The sequence below is a fragment of the Chaetura pelagica genome, unplaced genomic scaffold (genome assembly GCF_000747805.2).
Source record: "Chaetura pelagica isolate M959 unplaced genomic scaffold, ChaPel_1.0 scaffold408, whole genome shotgun sequence".
Taxonomy (NCBI): Eukaryota; Metazoa; Chordata; class Aves; order Apodiformes; family Apodidae; genus Chaetura; species Chaetura pelagica.
Genome location: NW_009954229.1, coordinates 1 through 17,572, shown reverse-complemented (window position 1 = coordinate 17,572; position 17,572 = coordinate 1). Strand labels below are relative to the sequence as shown.

Sequence of the window (17,572 nt, the reverse complement as noted above, 5' to 3'; positions counted from 1 at the left end):
GGGGGGGGGGGGAAGAAGAAAATTTAGCATTGCTTGGCTGCCATTCAAACATTTTCAGCTATTCAAATCAATGGAACCAAAACCAAATAAATTATATCTGGATTTCAGTTTGAGACACACGATACTGAAAAATACCAGTGACGAAACTGGGAGAAACCCATCCAACCTTCTATTGCTCCAGTTTCCAACCAAGCCCAGAACTCAATCCCTGCATGAACAGCTCATAGGGAGCAAAATGCAGGATGTAATTCTCCCAGACAGAGGGGGGTGGCTGTCAGAGAAAACTGGGATCTCAGAGTAAATAACATTTTTTCCTCCCACCACAGAATTCAGTGAACAGAGCACCAGCAAAATCCCAACGACTCATCCAAACTAGACTTTCCAGCAAAAATAGACCTTTGATCTCCTGGCTGAGCAACCCTCCCATTGCCTCTCAGAGCCAGGACCTCATCCAGCCCCTTCCTAGGTAATCGTGTGTCAACATTTCCAGGGCACGCCTGGCAGCCTGTCAGCCAGCTCGTTAGAAAATTCCTGCAGACTGACACTGACATTTTAAAGGTTTGATCCATTAGGAAAACAAATCCTCCCCCTAAAGCCTGTTCAGGGCTCAGGGAGACCTGACCAAAACGGGACTTTATCAAGAAATTTTCCCTGAAGAAAACGAACACTAGAGGTCAACCTAACAACTTGTCCCGGAAATATATATCCCTGGAATAAAATATTACAGACTTCTTCTGTGTTCTGTACACCTCTCTAACTACATCCAGATCCTCTGGCTTGGCAGGGCGCTTCATATCCAACAAGAGCTCCTTCTATTCTTCTGAATTGGTTCTTGCCTTGCTCTACCCCAGTGTTTCCTTTTCTGGATGATTCCTGTCCCGACTCACGTGGCTCATTAACCTGACCTGCCTGTGCCAGGAGAGGAACCAGCACTTCAGGGTGTAAATACTGGAGAGCAAACACGTCCCTGATGGAACTCTGCTGCTGTGGGTCAGGTTAGGTTAAAGATGAGGGCAGAAACAGAGGAGCAGCCAGGGCTGTGCAGATGAAAGCCCATCTAACTTGGGATCTTGTGTCTCATGGATAAACCCATGGTGTCAGGGACGTTGCAGAAAACCAGGCTGGGATGCAAGTGACGGATTTCTGACCTCCAGTCTTCAGGCCTGATTCCCTTCCAAAGCATCTCCCATCAAAATAGCAACAGGGATGACTTCATTAACTGCTCCTCATGCTTTGTCCACCTCACCTTCTGAGCTCAGATTCTGGAGGACCCTGTGGCTAGGAACTCCTACAGACTACTTCTGCATAACACCAAAAAAATGCTTTTGGTTGGGATTTTTTTTTCTCTGAAAGGCCCAGTTTTACAACGTAGGGAATTTCTTCCTCCTGAATTTCTTCCTCCCTCTCCCCTGCCCTTGACAGCACCAAGAAGGTCTCCCTGCCAGCCTGCTTCAGCCTCCCCATCACAGCCTTCTGCAGCAAAGCCCCAGCTCCCCTAACATAAGGCTTCTTTCCCAGAAAACACCATGGAGACACAGAAGGAGCCCAAGCATCACTGACACAGAGGCTGCCTCCTCTGGGAAAGCCAAGGGAGACTGAAGGCACAAAAGTCATGTCAGACGGAAGCGCAGCCCCAGCACAGAGTGTGTTCAAGCACAGAACTTCTCCCAGGGAGTCACTGGGACCTCTCGTGAGCTCCAGGAGCACATGTGTGAGTGCTGTGCTGAACCCAGGCCAACATGCAGCTCCTCTTCACGAGCACAGGCCAGAGCCTGCAGTAACGCCGAGCAGCGTTTATTCACACAAGTGGTCTCTGTGGGGAGGGGCTGCCAAGTCCTGGCCCTGGACAATTTTCTCTTTAGCAAGCAGCCAGAGCAGAGCTCCATATGGCAGGGCTGCCTCCTCACTCAGCAGCCTGCCTGCTGCCAGCTCCTCGGTGGAAATGGCCCAGCAAGGCAGAAATGTTCCAAGCTCAACCTTCATGTTACCATTACCTTTCAAAGACTGCCAGATAAATTCCTTACAGGGTTGTTTTTTTTTTTCCAGAGAATTTCTTCCTGCTGTGGCTGCCTGTGTGACTGTGGCAGTGCTGGCTGCTGCCAGCAACCCTCTCCTGGGGCAGCACCTGAGCCACTCCCAAGTGAAGATGTCTCCCATGGCTTGTCCAAAGGGTGTCTGTCTGTCCTTAGTGCCCAGCTCCTTGGAGGCCTCGCCCATCGAGGCTGCCACAGAGGTGATGGACTAGCTGGAAAAGCCTCTCATGCTCCTCTTCAGGCAACCTGGCCCTGACACGGAGCTTAAGCTTGTGCAGACACACATCTCTGGTAGCTCTTCCCAGTTAATGCCCACACAGGAGAGCTTTAGGAGGGGCAGAAGAGGGGCTGGGTACTGAGATGGATGCCTTGCACCACCATCAGCTGTCGTGCATTAGCAGCCTTGCTCCAAGGCAGTCAAAACTGGGCAGAGCTGAACAGGAAACCTCCCTTCACATTGACCTCTCTCGCAGCTTGCCCCCAGAAGCTGGGGGCTCTCAGTGCCTCACCTTGGCAGCTTTTCTTCCACTGAAACACACAAAGGAAGGTGCCATCCCCTTCAGCCACAGCTGCTGCACTTCCCCAGTGCCACCCTTCATCCCCATCTGCCCAGCAGTCACTGCAGCCCAAGGCTGGGTGCTCCTGGAGGGTCTCCCCAAGGGCTGACAGCAGTGCCCACAGCAAGCAGCCCCTTGCCACAGCACAGACATGGCACAGGGCCCTCACCAGCCCCAGTGCCAGCTGCACCAGCCATGAGGACCCTCCAGGCACTGTAGGGACCTTGGCTGATCCCCCTTGCAGAGAGCAGCAACTGCCCATCCAGGGTCCCACATGCATCCTGCTCTGTCTCCATCCTTCACTATCCCCTCTTCCCAGGAGCCACACATGTAATTTCTAGCAAAGGTCTGTCAGAGGGGCTGACTTTTCACAAAGGTGTGTGAAGATGCTGAGCACAGCACTCCAGACCTGCCAGCAGCTGATGGGGAGCACATCTCACATCCCTCACCAGCTGCTTCCCCCCCACCTGCAGCACAGCCCTCGGCGCCATCACCCTCCTCATAGGGTCTGGGCATATGGCAAAGCCAGCCCAGAGGGGCAAAAGCCCCAGTGGTACCTAAAGTCACGTGGGCTTAACCCAGCCAGGGTCAGGCCTGCTGGGCACCTAGGCAAGATCAGAATCAATTGCTTTGGTTGGAAAAGATCTTGAAGATCATCCAGTCCAACCACTAACCGAGCCCTGCCAAGGCCACCACTGATCCATGTCCCTCAGCACCACATCTACATGGCTTTGAAATCCTCCCAGGGATGGGAACTCCACCACCACCTGTGCCAGGGCCCAATAACCCTTTGGGGAATAAATTGCTCCTAATACCCAATCTAAACCTCCCCTGGCACAACTGGAGGCTGTTTCCTCTTGTCCTGCCACTTGTTACCTGGGAGAAGAGACTGACCTCCCAGCTCCAACCTCCTCTCAGGCAGTTGCAGAGAGGGATAAGGTCTCCCCTCAGCCTCCTTTTCTTCAGGCTGAACACCCTCAGCTCCCTCAGAAGACTTGTGCCCCAGACCCTTCCTTCTCTGGACACACTGCAGCCCAACCCCAGGCTAGCAGAGAGCCCAGGTCACCCTATGGAGCCTTGCAGCACCCCCACAGCCCCAGCCCTGCCCTGTGCAGCTGCTGCAAAATCAGTCTGTGCATCTTCCTGGCAAATAGCTGTGTCAGTGGGATGTTCATGGTGCACAGTGCTCGTGGTGTCAAGGCTTTTTTCCTTTTTATCAAAGAAGGAAAGTTACTCCTTTTCCTCCCCCTTCCCCCCCCTCCAAGCCTTCCCAAACGCACAAAATGGGCTGCAGACCCACCTCCTACAAGGAAATGAGAACCAGCCCCGGAGGATCACCCAGCAAGAAGCCTCTATTTGGAGATCTGACGCCTCTTCAAAGAGGGGAGAGCAAATGTGCTCCTACCTCTGCTGATTTATGGGCAGCGTCTGCGGCACCGATGCGGGGAAACGCCTCGACGCTGCCAGAGGGAAGGGGGATCCAGCCCTGGCTGCCCACCCTGAGGGGCTTGTACTGGATAACCCCTCTATTTGTTATAATTTGTTTTTGTCTGGTTAGGTCTAGATGGCATGTTGAAGGAGAGCAAACAGCCCAGGCACTGCAGCACACCCTGCCAGGCTTCGTGCTCAGCAGCAAAACAAAGGCTGGTGTTGCTGGTGCTGGGACTGGCTGATGGCAGGTGGGACGTGCCAAGGGGGGCTCTTGAATTGCACGTGGCAGCAGCCAGCTTGGGACTGCATCCCCACATGTGAGGGGATGTGGGGAAAGCAGGTGGATCACCCATGCCAGTGGGAACCAGCCAGTATCACCTTGGCTGTAGCAAAGCCAGAGCCACGGGCAGCCAACCTGGCATCCCAGGAGGGGCAGGGGAAGGGCTCGACTAGGGAAGGGGCACAGCCCAGGAGTGTCATCTGAAGCCACTGTTTCCTTCCTTCCTTCCCCCTCATGTTGAGAAGTCTGGCTATAAATCATTCCAAGTTATATCTGTTCAGTTTTAATTTCTGCTGATGCCCCAGTGTTATTTATGCTCTTGAAATGCAGCAGCAGGCACGTGTGCAGCATTGCCTCCCTGAAATACAGCCCACTGCCTGTAGTGTTCATTGATCAGTGCAGTAAATAATTCCAACAACACAACTCATCCAAGCGAGCAGAGGACACAGGGAAGGCTGCCCATCTGCCAGGGCCTGGTGCTCATCCCTGCCAGGGCTGGCAGGATTGCACCAGCAGCACAGAACTGACTGAGCCACACAGAAAATGCTCTTTTTCATCCAAAACAAAGCCAAGAGAGCCTGTGCAGCTCTCAGGTGGGTCCCGGTGGCAGCTGCACCCTGAGCTGGCACAGGGCTGCCAACCAGGATGGCCAGTGCTGTGGGGACATCCCTAGGCACACAGGATGCAGCCCTGTGCCCACTGTGGGATGCTCCCAGTTAACACCAGAAGGACAGTGACAGACACGAAGCAACAGCCTGACTGCATCCCAGCTGGAGCAGAAGCACCCAAGGGGCAGGCAGCCACAGAGGGAGCTGGATCCCCACAGCACCCTCAGCACCAGGAAAGCCAGGAGGCCACTGCTAGAATTTAAAGCTCTCTGTAAGGATCTCTTCTTGTTGTTGTTGTTTGCTTTGACTGTGCTTGGGGAGGAGAGGAAAGCAGCACAGAACAGCCCTGTGTATAAGCAGTCACTTGATTAGTGTAGTTAATGTCTGTGGAATTTATTCAGAGCCTGAATTCTTGCACTTTTTCCAGGGAAAAGGCAACAGGGAACTCTGCATAATGCTGTCCATGCAGAACTGCCTCTCTCAGCTGTCCCAAGTATTTCCCTGGAAGCCCTCCCTGTCCTGCAGCAAGGAGAGAGACCCAGGAGAGCCAAGCTCTAGGCTGGATAGATTTAGTGTTGCTACACTGGGACTCATTTATCTTAGCTCAGAGGTGAACCAACACAATCCTCAAGGACAGGAGCTTAACAAGCAAAGGAGGAAGATCTGAACCAGATCTTGACCTGGTCTCAATCATGCAGCCACACTGAACCAAGTGAAGTTGACTTATGCCAGCAAGAAACCTGTCTCATAGGCTCCAATTCATGCCCAGCTCCTACTGCCACCAGCATTGCTGGAGTTGCCTGTCCATGCTGGGATGAGCTCATCCCACTAACACCAGCTCTCCCAGCAGCCCAATACGCAACGTGATACCAACACAGACTCCGGGGGACACTCACACCAAGCCATTCCACCACTGACCCCAGCATCCTGTCTCCTTGGCAGCCTCAAGAGTCTCAGGGTGAAACAGGGACCTCAGAAGGGGACATGCTGATGCAGACACTGGTCTGGGTTTCCCACAGCTGCCCATCCCCACAGGGGATGCACCTTAAACACAGCTGGGGCTTAGGAGAGACCCTCAGCTCTGTGTGGTATGTGTGGGGCTGCCCCAAAGGGCACTCACAGGCAACTCCTCTTGGTTTTGCTGGAAAAAAATAAAACTCCTTCCAATTTAGACAGTCACTGCCCCACGGGGAGGTGAGCACAGTCTGAGACACTCTGGAGACCAAAGGGGATCCCCAGCTCCGGGCAGGATAAGCTGTCAGGTAGCTCTGCCTCCAGCCAAGCCTCTTGCTGCCCATGCACCCCAGGGCCCTTTGCTTCCCCAGGCTCTCCCCAGACATCCTCTTGCTCCACAGGCACAGAGGGGGATGGCAGCAGGCACCCATTGGCCCCATTTCCTCAGCTGCCCTCGAGCTCAGCACCTGCCCCTTTCCACCACCAAGGAACCTTGCACAGTCCCAAGGAGCTGCAACATCTTCCCACCTCCTGCAAAAACTCCCCAACTGAGGGTTTGCCAGGGCTGAGGGTGCAAGTCCCTACAGCTGGAGATGCCCCCATACACCCATAGGTGGCAGGGTGGGGGGACCAGCACCCCAAGCCCCACATATAGAGAGCACAGCCACTTCACCTTGGCTTCCTCTCTGGGTAGGAGCTGGTTGCCAAGCTCAGACTTGGATCTGGAGACAGACTTTTGTGCTTTGGCTCACGGATCCTGAAAACAAGAGCTTTAATCATTGCATGCTTTTATGCACCGAGAGCCAAGATTGTCTTGTTAAATACAGTAAGTGATCAGTGCTCACAGTAAAGAACATTTCAATGACTGCTTGTGTGGGTAATTATTTCAGGCCTGCCTTTCTTCCCCTCCTGAGAAAAATTACAGAATGTGGAAATTATTGCAAAGCCTCTCCAGGCTTGGAACACTTCCTGCCAGCCCCGGGCAGCACTTCAGCCCATGCCCACATTTTCCTGCCTGGCTGTGCCCATCCCTGGTGCCAGTCCCTGGGCAGACTGCACGAGGATCACATCTTCCACAAACAGCTCCACAACTGGCTCAGACTGGTCTAAATAGCCCCAAAATCTGTCCTAAAGGCAACAGGAGTGGGTGCTGTGGCAGCCTTGGGGCCAGCCTGTCCCCCCTCACCAGAGCACAGTGCATCACACATTGGCCAAGCCCAGAAATTGCTGATTTGGGGGGTTTTTTTCCCCTGCTTCTGTAACCCTGAATGGCAACTGTGGGTCTGTTCTCAGGAGCCCTGGCTGTGCCCCAGCCCTCTCCAATATTACACTGCTGAAGTTGCTTTTCAGCAGTTGTTGTGATTTTTTTCCAAAGATAAAAGAGCTCCACAGAAGCAGAGGGACCCCCAACACTAACCATGTTGATGGAGGGGCAGAGTGAGGAGCCTCCAGCTGGTAACACTGCAGCAAGGCTAGGGTACACAGAGGAGGAGGATGCTGCTCAGCTGCCCCATCACAGCCACAGCTTTGACAAAGGGACCAGCAGAGCAGACCACAGCTCCAGCAGTCTGGGGATGTTTGGCTGGAAAAGGGGGATTTTTCCCTTCCTGAGCAAAACACCCTCAAGCCCCCTCTGCATCACACCCTCCTCTGCAAGCCCAGCTTCTGGCTGACACCTCTGCAGGAGGAGAAAAGCCCCAGACAGGAGCTGGCTGGCAGTGTGCACTCACTTCTGCAGGCAGGATCGAGTTTCCAGAGACACACACACAAAACTTTCAAACACAGGCAGCTCTGCTGCAGGCAGTGTGCTCCCTTTGGCACCCACAGGTTTCTGCTGAGCCTGGAAGTGCTGGAAAAACCCAGCCCACAGGAGAGCAGGAGCAGGGGGAATAACCTCCATGTGCAACAGCATCATCTGCAGTGCCCTCCATCATCTGCAGTGCCCTCCATCATCAAACCTTGCTGCAGGACCTCACAGGCAGCTCCAGCCTTGGTGAGGAAGGGTGACACAGCACCCACTGCCCACACCCCTGTCCCCTGCAGAGTATCTTGATGTCCTGGTGATTAATGCAGCCCTCTCAGGACACTGGTACCTCTCCCAGTGACATGGGGACAGCTCATCACAGCACACCTGTACCACCCTCGTGGCCAGTGGGCATCTCTGCTCTCACCTCCAAGAGGATTTTTGTACAAGGCCATTCTGGCCATGGTGTGTGGGATGGAGGAGGGAAAAGCTCTGGGAAGTTTTGGGTGAATGGATGAAGCTTAAAGAAGCAGAACAAGTCCCTGAGCAGTCTCTGCATAAACACCTCTGTGCAGGTTTATGTGCAAAGCAAAGTCAGGTGTAGCTTCACCCTCCTGTACCAGTCCCCAGACCTCCCCACCACCCAGCCACAGCCACAGGACTGGTTCCCAGCACCAATATCCATGCAGAGCCAGACCTGGCACTCCCTGGGGATTTTCTTGGCTGTTGGGGAACACAGCATGAGGTTATTCTGTGTCTTGGGATCACATCAAGATCCAAACCAGAGCAGAAGGCAGTGGAGTTGACAGCCCTGGATGGGACACAGAGGGTATCTCCACATGCCTGGAGCTCTCTCCTGTGCCAGCAGGGAAGGGAGAACAACCTGTGGCAAGAAGCATCAGGGCCCTGGACATCCTCAAGCAGAGGACAAGGCAGAGGTTTGCAGGCAATGCTCTCCACTCTGCAAAGCTCCTTTCACTCTATGCTGCTCCGTTCCCCCAGAGCCACGGGACCCCCATGGTCCACACAAGAAGCACCAGGGACCCCAGACCAACCACTCAGACACTGGGCTGCACCACAGGACAAGCCAAGCTCTTCTTGGAGACACCAAGCACCAACACTGGAAGCTTGAACTGCACCAGCCCCCACATACACTCCCTGTGTGTGACCACACTGTTCCATCCCCAAACACCTCACTGCCCCTACAGCCCCCCACAAAGGATGCCTGACCTCCCCAGCAACCCCCCTTACCCGCCTGATCCTGCTCCCTGAGCCAGGACACCCTCTGCACCCTCCACAGCTGGTGAGGATCCTGCAGGAAGGATTGAGTCTCTGACCCTCCCACATTTATAGCCCCCAGGTGCCCCCACACCCCGGCTGCACGAGCCCCACCTGGGGTACATCAAGATGAAATATGTAACTGCAAGTCAGCCCTGCTGCTCTCCTGGATCTCCAGACCTACACACAGGCAGGGAAATTGTAATTTCTTCCTTTTAGAGGGTTTTCCTCCCCCCCACCACTATTTTTTTCATTCCCATCTGCCTCCTACATTTGGTAGAAAAGAAAAAGGAGTAACTACAAATTTTGGAAAGTCTTGCAACCCTGTTCTTCCTGACTTCTGGAGGGGGAGGCCCAGGGCACAGGAACCACAAGGCTCTGGATAGTTGGATTTTCAAAACAAAAATGGGGTTAGAAATGGAAACTTTGGTTAACTGAGACAGGGATTAAAACCTCATTTCACAGTTGGCAGCAAAGCTGGAGCTCCATCTCTCTGGCTCTTCCCATATATAACCTGGTGCCTCAGCAGCATTTCTGCAGCTCTGGCAGTGTGGGAGATCTTGCCATCACCCCCTGAGCAAGCAGACGTGGCCACCACAGCCACCCGTGGCAGCTCATGGAGAAATATTTCCCTGAGGAGGCATCAGAACGTGCTGGGGAGCAGGGAGACATGGGCTGCTCACCTGACTTCTCAAGCACATTTCTCCCAGCAGCTTCCAGGTTTCTGGATTTTTAGCAGCCTGAGAGAGACACCACAAAGGGGGGGAAGTCACAAAAGCCATGCCAGCCCACCCAGCAGTGCACACCAGCAGGCACAGGGCAGGCACCAGCACAGCTCAGCATCAGCTTTTTATAGCTTTATTCCCAGAGGTCTCGTGTAGAAAGATGCAGGGGTGAGGCCTGTCCCTGAGCCTCTGCCAGAGCTTGCTAGGCTCTCTGAACAGTTCCTGCTGCTGTGGCACCTCCTGCACAGGGACTGCAGAGCACCAGAGCCCCAGCCAGCTGCTGGGTGCTGGTGGTCCCCAGGGGTGCCACTTCCCAGCAGCATCACAAGGTCCCACTGGGTGAGCCCCCCAGCCCTGCCTGAGCCCAGCAGCAGGACCCCAGAGCTGAGCTCCAGGGGCTGCTACCCATGGTGACAAAAACCACTGCAAAAGGGGTTTCAGGTTAGATTTCCCTAAGGCTCTACTGCCTGTTACCAGGGAAATAAGCTCCACCAAAGCACCTAAAGAGGCAAAGTTTCTTTTCCTCAGCAGCCCCCAGCTCTCCTGGAGGTGGCACAAGAGGTGTGCTGGGCCTCCATGGGCTGGTTTCTCCTCTGGATAGACATGAGAAGCACAGTTGGCATTGGCACCTGATGGGATCCCCGTCCTGCCAGTGCAGGGAACCCTGGTGAAGGACATGCCATGATATGAAGCCATGGCAGCTCCAACCGTGCCCACCCTTCTCACACCTCACCCCTCCCCTTGCACACCAGCTCACTGCTCCAGCAGGAACCCCCCCGACACCGGGTGGACCCACCCACAGGGCACAGCACGAGCAGGATACTGGGCACTGTGTCCCACCTGCTGCAGGTGACCAAGCAGCAACTCCACACGGATCCTGGCAGAGCCACCAGCTCAGCCACCACCCTGCCCGGAGCTGCTTGGGGTGGAAGCACATCCCTTCCCTTGGAAGCAGCAGCAGTGACCCAAAAGGCAGCCGTGGGGACAGCAGCCTGTGCTGAGGCTCAGAGCAAGAGCCGGGAGGTTTCATCCTTCCTACCCAAAGCCGCTTTTATTGTCTTGTCCTGTTATTGTCTTGGTGTAATGAAGTGCAGACTTCACCTGGACAGCCCCGTAAGTGGCTCCTCTCGGAGGCAATGAATACAAATACTTGACCTCATGAGCTGCGGGGCAGCAATTAGTTTAAGCAGGGGGTTTGTGTAACACTTCAAAAGTCTTAATCCGTGCGGTCAGCCCTGGCACGGGATTTGCCAGAACCTATTGAGTCGCCTTAATGAGTCTGCAAAGCGAGCTTTCAATACATTTTGGGTCGCTTCAGATGCTTTAAATGGCATAGTCTATATGGCATTGTGAGGCTTGAGAAAGGCCCGGGCTTTAAAAAAGTACGGCCCCCTTTCACAGGGCAGACAGAAACCATCTTTAGAGCCGGGACCCTCAACGTTTTGCATCTCAATGGGGCTGGGGCTGAATGCAGTCACTCAGCTGGGAAATAGGATCACTATCAGCGTTTCCAGGCTTTCACAGGCAACTTGGGAAACTTTAAAGCCCTTCGCCGAGAATAATTTGGTCGAATGTCGTGGCTGGAAACAAAACCTAAACAAGCAGAGCACAGTCCATCATGCGGAGCTGCCGGCCGGGGTGACAAGAGGCTCCAGCCGCTCGACATCCAGCCCCGGAGGGTCGGTGGCCCCGGGGTTGGGGGGGGGACACACATGGCCAGGGGACCCTGCGCTGGGTACAGGGTGCTGAGCCCATCCTAGCGATGGTCACATCACTCAGAGGGCTCTGGGATTGCAGCTGGCAGAAAAGCGGGGTGGGTTTCATCTCTTCTCACCGTTCTCTTACAGGATCCTTACAGGCTCTGCCACCACCGTGGTGGCATCTGCATCTGTCACCAGAGCCACTCCCACATGCCCAGACTGATCCCACAGTGCCCCATGGACAGACACCGTGCTGCCCCACAGATGGACATCATGATGCCCTACAGACAGACAGGACCATGTTCCACACACCAGCACCATCACGTCCCACTCCCTGCCCAGAAAGGGACAACTGGTTGCATTTCACTTCAACATCATGCTAAACCCAGCCCTGCACATGCCACTTGTCCCCCCAGTGACCAGAGGAGCCCAAGGGCTGAATGGGACAAACGTGCTCAACCTCAGCTATAACCTGGAGCATCTGTAGAGAAAACACTTGTCACCTCCAGTGGGCACAAAGGAGGTGCCAGGACATGGGAGCAGGGAGAGCTGTGCAGGGCAAAGCACCTTGTGTAGGTGTAAAACCACATTGGAGCTGGGATGAAAGGGATCAGTTCCCACTGTGCATCCCAGGGGAAGCAGTACCTGTCACCTCCATCAGCCCAGACAGCAGCAGTGAGGAGGGGAAGACAATGGCAGGACATCTGGTGGGATGGTCACCTTTGGGATGCAGCAGGATGGAAGAAACCACAGCCAAAGCATATTTGCAAACAACACAGGGCCTGAGGGCCCTTGTAAACACATAATTAGCTCATTAAAGAGACAAACACAAGTTACTAATAAGATATTAGAGGCTAATTAAATGTTTTCCCCATCTTTAATTAAGGGAAAACTAGTTACTTCAGATTAAACTGATTTCTGCAGCCTCCCGTGATGACACTTTGTGGCTGCAGAGCTGAACAATCTATGGAGATTATTGAACTGAAAGGGCAGAGTTTGGGGCTTTTATCTGCTCTGCCCGGGTGGGTTTAGGGAAGGAGGGAATTTTGTCCAAAGGGTGAGAAATGCCCTGCTCTGTCACCTGGGTTACTCAAAGCCCATCAGAAGGTAGGTGAGACCCAGCTCCCTCCCCCTGCACTTGGCCTTCATTCCAAACTCCCAACATTAATTGTTTTTCTTCATTAGGAAATACCTGCAGAATTTTCTGGCTGCAAAACCCACTCTGCTTGTGGGGGGAGCATCACACTTGGCTTCAGCCAAAACCCACCAGCCTCACACCCCGAGGCCAAGGGGCTTCCAAAGCTTTTATTGTGGATGGCAGAGCCCTCACCCCCACGCACCCACACCCACCCACTCACACACCCACACCCACCCACTCACACACCCCCACCCACCCACTCACCACCCAGAACAGCCCAATATAGGTCAGCAAGATTTTTATGGAAGAATATTTAATCTGGTCAGGGAGAGGAGCGGGGTCATCTGTGGGGTTATTTCTTAAATATTTCTCTCTACTCCAGAAGGGTCCGTTTCTTGCTGGAAAAGGTCCAATATAAATTAGAACAAAGGGAGGAAGTTGCTGGTGGGGTGGCCATGAGCATCCCTGGACCAGGATGGCCGTGAGCATCCTAGGACCATGGTGGCTGTGAGCATCCCTGGAGCACGATGGCCATAAACATCCCTGGACCACAGTGGCCACGAGCATCCCTGGACCACAGTGGCCACGAGCATCCCTGGACCACAGTCCTAGCGCCACACACCGCTGGGGCGGCCACGTGCCCTGTGGGTGGCTCAGTCCCACCCAAAGTCCTGCCCTGTCATCTGATAGAACTTCATGTTGAAGGGTCTGTAGAAGTCCTGCAGGCGCTGCACCACCTGCAGGTCGATTTTGGGGTGCGGCCGCCCCTTGGATTTCCCCAGGCAGCGGGGTCTGCTGCCGTCCTCCGGCTTCCTCAGGCAGGGGAAGCCCTTGGTCTCATTGAAATAGAAATGTTTGTCTGTCACCACCCTCTTGAGACCCAGGAAGTCCTGGACACGGCCCATCTCCCCGGCTGGGTCGCTGACCAGCCTCTCCCCGCTGACGAAGAGGAATTTGGAGAGGGGGAAGTACTGGAGCCAGTTGTCCAGGTGCTTGGCGTAGATCCCGATCCTCACCGCGCTCCAGCTCGTGTCGATCAGTCCCGTGCTGAGGTTTTTGAAGGCCAGGGCCTGGAAGCTGGGGATGGAGGGGTTCTTGGAGAGTGTCTGGGTGTAGTCCGAGATGGCCCGGGTGACCGGGTTCCTCACAACCACGATCAGCTTCGTGTCCCGGGACATGTTGTAGATGCGCCGAGGAGCCTCCTTGGTGACAAAGTAGCTGGGGGTCTTCTCCATGGTGATCTGCCCCTCCAGCGTGCGGGGCATCAGGCTCCTGGGGACAGAAAGGGGCACGGTCAGAGCTCCAGAGGCAGAGCTGGTCCAACCCAACGCTGCAATGGGCCACGCTGGCCCAGGTGAGGGCAGGGAGAGCTCCAACACCCTGCTGGGGACATCCCTGTGGGAACGCTGGCAAAGCAGGAGGACAAGGATGGAGCTTCCCATGGGGCTGCAGCTGGGCCGGCTCTTGGCAGAGGCATTTTGGGGCAGGATGGGGTGTTTCAGGGCTCCCCATCCAGCAGCTCAGGGGAGCTGGGTCCCCACACAGAAGGGGACGGGCCAGGCAGCAGCCAGGGCCCTGCCCAGCAGCATCTGTAACTCATGCAATGGGAAAAGACTTGAGGTTTCTGGGTTTTTTTCCCCTGGACGCAGCAAAGAACACTTTATTAAAAGCATTTGCAAGCGATGCTGGGCCCTGCACAGCTCCCTCCCCCCAGCCAGAGGCAAAAACCTCTTGTGGATTTCACTCTCCAACCTCTTTCTTTTCTGTGTTGGTTTTTTTTTTGATAGTGCCAGTGTTTTCAGAGCCACTTCTTGTCCCTGGTGTCACCACCCAACAGGCAGGATGCCCTTCAGGTACCTACATCCTGGGCCAGCAATGGGTGGTTCCTCCAAACTTCTCAGCAGCTTCCCTCTCCCCTAAATAACTGTGTTCACCAGAGGGGCTTCCTGCTGGGAAGCATCTCCCAAACCAGGATCAGGCTCTTACAGCCCCACGTCCTGTCCCCTCCCTGAGGGAGCCCAGGGCCAAGGGAAAACCAACCACACATCTCCAAGCTCTGCTGCCAGCCCATCTCCAACCTGCTGCTTGGGCTTCCCCCACTAAAACGAAGCCAGCAAAGCCTGTTTTGCTTTAATTCTGTGCAGAAACCTGCCCGGGGGCTGCCAGGCTCTGGGTGACTGGTTGGGGCATTTCTGAAGCACCTCCCTGGCTGCCTGGGGGATTTCTGCCCCTTCCTCACACCTGCCCAAATCCTCTCTCAGCAAACATGGGCTCAAAACCTACATCAGTCCCTCCCGTCACGAGGTAATCACATGTTTATTATCAAACAGCAAATGCTTGGGATGCTGTGATCCCAGCATCCAAGTCAAACCAAAACGCAGCTTTTCCCAGCCTGTGCTCCCCAAACCAGCACAGCCTGGACCTGAGCTCAGGGATTTCTGGTTATGGCTCAGCCTTCCTAAACCACCAGGGTCTGGCTTTGCTGCTGTCACCATCACGATGCTCCCCAGGGACACAACCTGGGGCTGAAGCTGAAACACCCCTGCACCAGCAATAGCACCAGGGCAGGGACCAGCAAGAAAAACCAGGAGCCTGGTTTCCCCAGGAAAAAAAAAAAAAAATCACTAAAATTAAATAAATAAATAAATACATTAAACAAATAAATAATTTAAACAGTTTCCCCCCCCCCCCTTGCATTTTGCAGAGGGATAGCCAGGGCCAGGCTGAGCCCCACACTGCCAAGCCTGTTTCTAAGGGGTCTGTGTGGCAGAGGGACCCCCCTCACCACTGGCAGCCCAGAAGACCTGCACCCAGCAGCACCAGCACCTTCCTGCACTCATCCCATTCACCACGGGCTCCTCAGCACACAGGAGCAGTGTCAGCTTTAATTAAAGCCAACCACATCATCCTAGGCTCCATTAAAATGTAATTAAAATAGACTTTTTAATAAAAGCCCGTGTTAGGACAGGGATTCCCAAACTCCATCTGCACAGGTGCTGCTGGAGCAGCAGCCAGCAGCTCCCATGGGCTGTGCCATGGGTACAGGGACCTTCCCCCACCAGCACAGCCACACTCTTGGTCCCCTCCCTGGGGACAGCAATGGGGCAGTGACAACCCACATGCACCCCCTCCAGGCTGGTCCATCAGAGCCACAAGCTGGGTCCCAACACCATCCTGGAAGCACACTGGGAACAGCAGCCTCTGAGCAGCTGATTGTGCAGCACCTCCTCTTCCTCAGCACCTCAATCACTCCCAGCCACATGCAAGATAATTAAGCTATTTCACATTTTCATTAACTCCCTAATACTCTCCACTAGATTACCCCAGTTAATTATTGATAACCCCTCTCTCCCTCCAGATCTGGCTTAAACTGGCAAAGACCAGACCAGGCTTCTGTTATGCTCCAGTATAGCACGAGAATTGGAAACTTTAATTAAATTTACACTTAATTCTTATTGAGCTTAAGAAAACTCCTTGGGCCTGCTAAGCATCCCCTCCAGGGCCATGGCACTGCAATGGGGGAGCACCCCACAGCCAGGGGGGAACCTGCATTTCAAGAGGAGACCATGGGCCCAGGAGGAGGGATAAAACTCTTTTGAGTCTCTAGCAACTCTCAAGATGATAAATTTTACTATTGAATAAATAGTAAGAAACCTGGCACTGGAGGCATCAGAAATGGGGTTTCCTACATGGAAATATTCAACATGTGAAGATGTTCATGCTTAAAGAAAACAGCAAAATCACAGAGAGGGGCCACCAATTACTGCAGAGCCTCCCAAGAGCTGGTTTGCTCGTTGTTTCACCAAGTGTCCCTTTCCATCCTCATCCTCCTCTCACACCCCCCTCCCCAGGCCAAGGTACCTCTGTTGTTCAGCATCATCACAGAATCCTAGACTGGGTTGGATTGTAAGGAACCTTAAAGATCATCCAGTCCCAACCCCCTGCATGGGCAGGGACACCTCCCACCAGCCCAGGCTGCTCCAAGCCCCATCCAACCTGCCCTTCAACACTGCCAGGGATGGGGCAGCCACAGCTTCCCTGGGCAGGCTGGGCCCAGCTCGCACCACCCTCATAATGAAGAATTTCTTCCCAATGCTTAACCTAAATCTCCCCTCTGCCAGTTTAAAGACATCACCCCTTGTCCTCTCACTACAAGCCCTTATAAAAAGCCCCCCCCAGCTTTCCTGTAGCCCCCTCAGATCCCTGCAGTCCCACCACAGCCTGGGGCTGTGACTAGCAACCACCAAAGCCTCCAGCCTCCTCTTGCTGCTCCCAGCCAAGGTGCATTTCCAAGGGCTCCTGGACCCCTCCCAGACATTCCCTCAATTATAGTCAATGGGAAATTGCAGATTACAGCCATGCTCCCAGGGGCCCTCCTTTAGATGAATTACCTCCCCTGTTGAGGCAGCATGGGGCAATAACTTACAGCCCTGATAAAAATGCAGCAAGCTGCATTAAACATCGATTAACAGCCAGAGCAGGCAGGTAATCAAAGCAGACTTCAAAAAAACTAGGCCAGCATAACTTCCCAGGGTTAATTGGTTCAGGATTCCTCGGCTCCAGGATGGTTTTGTTGCAGAGGAAGGAAAACTCCTCCCAGCACCAACCTGAGAGCACAGGGTAATGGATGAGCCCATCAGGAGGAGAACCTCACTGATAAATCAGCCTCCAGCCCCAGAGCATCCCTGGGGGACAGGCCCTGCCCACCCAAAACCAGCAGGCAGCATCTTTAGCAGGGATACTGGTCCAAGCTGTGCCAGGAGCATGAGGGGAGGCTCCAAAACCCCAGCTGAAGTGCGGGTGTGGGTGATGGGTGCAGCTGGGTCAGGGCTCACAGGTTTTATGTCATCACCACCTGGGAAAGAAACCTGCCCCCATGGTAAGGGGGGGTTGGCACTACCTGGTCTTTCCAACCCAACCCACTGATTCTGTGGAAAGGGGAGGGGAGAGAAAATCCTTTATTTTTATTTAAAAAACAACAAACCAACAGAACAAACTAAAACGAGCACTGACCATAAAATAACCCTCGACAAAAGCAGGTGGAAGGCAAGGGGATTCCTGCCCCACTCCTGCCGGAGGGGACATGGCTGGGAGGTTTCCACAGGGCCACAGAAAGTGACTCTC

General features: G+C 54.1%; 1 protein-coding gene across 1 annotated transcript; it reads right to left on the bottom strand.

Moving 5' to 3' along the window:
* Positions 1–13,101: 13,101 nt before the first annotated feature.
* Positions 13,102–13,720, bottom strand: LOC104394030 (heparan sulfate glucosamine 3-O-sulfotransferase 6-like; the record flags this gene model as incomplete). Its single annotated transcript, XM_010003569.1, has 1 exon — positions 13,102–13,720. A coding segment is annotated over one exon (619 nt), but the record flags the coding sequence as incomplete, so codon positions are not given.
* Positions 13,721–17,572: the final 3,852 nt, after the last annotated feature.